We start from the raw sequence: 3509 nt of genomic DNA, 5'->3' as shown, positions 1-3509 counted from the left end.
ATAAATTTTCCAAGAAAAAACATTATTTCCATCTAAATTCCACTTGTAGCGTGAAAGTAAAAGAAATGAATTTGAAGATAAGATTAATTAACAAGATGTGACAATGAATTGAAAAATCATTGCCTTGTAATGATAAACCCGGAATTATTCACTAATATCGTCATAATAATAGAATGATCGAATACCAACAAAGTGAAATTCAATACATTTTTCAGTCACTGTTTTTTAAATTATTTCCGAACAACTGGAATAGATTAATTTTTATTTGCGTGGAAGCGTTTGAACCTTAATGGGAGAGGTATGAACATGGTGAAGCATCTATTCATAGCAAATTAGTTTTTAATTGCGAATGTAATGGGTATTATGATAACCTTATTCAGCCAGCAGGCAAGTATACATTTTTATCTCAAGGAAAGGAGTTCAAAGTCTAATGAAGCGTCAGGAGCGTAAAGACGTATTTAATCGGTTCTTTGTCGCGTCGCTTCGCAGGTATCTTCCTTGGATAGCTCTTCCCAAAGTTTCTCACCGTCCTGAGGTTTCAACCCTCTCTCCTCCGCCCCCTCCCAACTTCTCCACCCCCTTCCGCCTCCTCCTCCCCTGCCCCTCTCCTCCCTCCCCCGCAGCCCGATATAAGGGGCAACATTCGCCGCGGCGCCATCCAATTCTATAAAGGACTCCGCGGCGGAAGGGAAGTGGCACAGATCTCATCGCTTTTGGACACCTGCAGATAAAGAGGTGGGTACTTGAGAGATTCCAAGTATAGTCTTCCCCTAATCTCGCGCCTTTTCAACTTACAACTTTTTTTTTGCAAAGAACGAAATAACCTATTCGCGTGGCCCTCTATCATAAGAGAATTTAACATCAATAGTTTTGTTTCTCCCGAGTCGAATCGGCATAAAAACTTTGTTTGTGCGGTATCGACGTGAAATGAACTCAGAAATCACAAAATGGGTGCTTTACCCTCGGAAGGAGAGAATTTTGCCATTGCGAACGTTCGCGCGATGCACAATGCTGTGGGGGCCAAATCTATTTTGAGGAATTTAGAACCTCGTACCCAAATATTGCAACTATTTTCATTCAATCGTGATAAAAATGGCGAAAAGAAGTCAATGGGAGTTCTTCTGTAGGTGTCGGCGAAAACTCTTTCAAGTTTATTTATATGACTTTGATACACGATCTCCTTTGAAAGCGAATATTTCACAAAGTAAAAAGTCTGCGGCCTTAGCTCAAAAAATAAGTATTTATTATAAAATACTTACGCTTATAATTTGGCCTCATTTTATCTTTACGTAGCATATTGACATTTTTTCTGTGATTAAATTCCCATTTTTTGCCTGTAGAAGAACAAAATTAGTCTTTTAATAACTTTTGAGAAACCTAATCCATAGAATCTCTCTGTAAAATAGCTTTGCGTCGTTGCATTTAGGAGGAGACACGCTTAAAGTCACTCTAGTGTTCAAGAAACGCCTAAGTCCTTCCTACCCCAGGCTAAATTGATATAATATTTTTCAAGAAAATCGATGAAAATTTTTGTATCTCAACACTCCTTTCCTTAGAGAAATAAACGAAAATTTGTGATTGAGAAAATTTTATGACGAAAAGTATTTGAGTTGTCTTTACCTTGAGTTAAATTTTCCGTGTTAAAGAAAAGAGCATGGGTAAGATGGGTCAATTTGAAGTACTCGTGTTTACTATGCCAAAAATCAGACCTCATGATTAATTAATGGTTCTCTTTTATTACCATTCAAATATAAAACCCGATACTGCGAGCTATGTTTCTTGAACTCTAAATATTTAATACATGTCAAAATAACTTATTCATTTTTATTGCCTTATCGTGGGATTGGATTTTTAATACCCAGAGGTTGTTCCTCCAGTAAGACTGAAAAATACTTTACTTTTGTTTCTTTGAGGAGAGGCTTATATATTCTCTTTTTAAGTTCCAAGCGTGGCGAAAACTGCTCTCAGTTCTTATCATTATCACGTTCGGTTTGTGGATTACTCTATGACAGAACTTCACAGAAGTTCACTGACCTTCAGCTTGCAGACATTTTCATTGCCGGACTCCCGTTACATTTGGCAGGAAAAACGAGAGATGGCCTGCAAAATGGTTTTGGCATGGGCGCTGGTGCTCCTGGCAGTGGCCACCGCACACCCGCAGGGCGGCCCCAAGGAAGGGCAGTTCTTCACGGACGAGGCGATCCGCCAAGCACAGAACTCATACCTGATCCCGCAAGGGGCGACCATCCAAAAAGTGCAGGAGGGCGTGGAGATAGCTGCCGTGGAATCCATCCCTGGAGACCAAAGGGTCAACCTGTTCGAGGTTCTGCAGGCCGCCAACGTCCCCCCCGAGGTGGTCAACAACTTGCAGGCTCAGGTGGACAAAGTGGGCAGGCAGTAAGAAGGCCGAAACATTTAGACATCGCAGCGAACATTCTGGCTCCCCCGAGCCGCGACTCCTTCCCCACTCTTCACTACTTGGACTTATCTAGAGACTCTTTCCCCAGTGTTAATTTAATCCGCGTATCTACTGTTTGCCCATCTTTTACGAAAAAATACTTTCCCTTCACCTTCATCCAATATTTTCCATGGTGGTGTGCAACGCAGGCATCGAAATCTCCTTGAGTATTTATACTTTCAACTTGTGACTCACAACTTTTCGCAGCATAACTCACTCTGAAATTGGTTTTGGAAAACAACTCGAGGAAAATTAACTTTCCTGTTTTCGTTTATCTCATGCGAGATGTAATGGAATGATGCCTGCGTTGCCCACGCAGCACGAGCTTTTCTGTAGACGGACACCCTTCGGAAATGATCTTTTCCCAATGTTATGATTTTATATTTTTTTATTAATAAATTTATAAGTATTTTTTTGTAAATTTTTCGTCATTATTTCTCATTTCAACCACCAAACCCAACAGCTAGGGTGCACGTGTGATGGTGCTAGAAAGTGAAGTGACTGCAATCGACTCGATACGACGCGCGAAAGTGTGCATGGTGATGCATGCGGCTAAGTAGGGACTGTTTCCTGGGGTGAAAGGAGTGGATCCCAGGCATCACGATCGTGCGTGTGATACGTGCCTGCATCGGCCGAGTTGCGTTCCGTTTGCACGTAGAGAGGTGACGAGTGGGCTTGTCTCCTCTTCCTAGCTGGAATCGTTGTTGCTGTATTCGGAGCGGCGGAGGAGTTTTCGGAGGAGAGGCGATAGCAGACGAACAGCGATGAAGTCACGGCGGGAAAGGAGGCTAGAGCGCGCCAATAAGAACTTGGGGCCAAGTGAAAGGAGGAAGGCAGGCGGCCACCAAGTGGGTTAAAGATCAAAGCAGGTTCCCTTCCTCCCTCCCCTTGGTTGCAGCCAGCGCTCATCCCGATTATTGACGACCGCGGGGGAGGAGGGGAGGTGAGGAGGGTGGAAAGAAGCGGCGGTAGAAAGGTGAAAGGAGGGTGGGAAGATACCAACAACCCCCCTGAAGTGGGAGGAAGAAAGGGAAGTGGTGTCATTTGCCAC

The 3509-nt window shown here is 43.1% G+C and overlaps 1 protein-coding gene across 1 annotated transcript; it reads left to right on the top strand.

Annotated features, from left to right (window-relative positions):
- Positions 1-653: 653 nt before the first annotated feature.
- On the top strand, positions 654-2879 carry LOC124159802. The gene is made up of 2 exons (XM_046535720.1): positions 654-735; positions 2084-2879. The coding sequence occupies exon 2, from the start codon at positions 2096-2098 to the stop codon at positions 2399-2401; it is 306 nt and encodes a 101-aa protein (XP_046391676.1). The 5' UTR covers positions 654-735; positions 2084-2095; the 3' UTR covers positions 2402-2879.
- Positions 2880-3509: the final 630 nt, after the last annotated feature.

This window comes from Ischnura elegans, chromosome 5 (genome assembly GCF_921293095.1).
Source record: "Ischnura elegans chromosome 5, ioIscEleg1.1, whole genome shotgun sequence".
NCBI lineage: Eukaryota > Metazoa > Arthropoda > Insecta > Odonata > Coenagrionidae > Ischnura > Ischnura elegans.
This window is presented reverse-complemented; position numbering and strand designations above follow the sequence as displayed.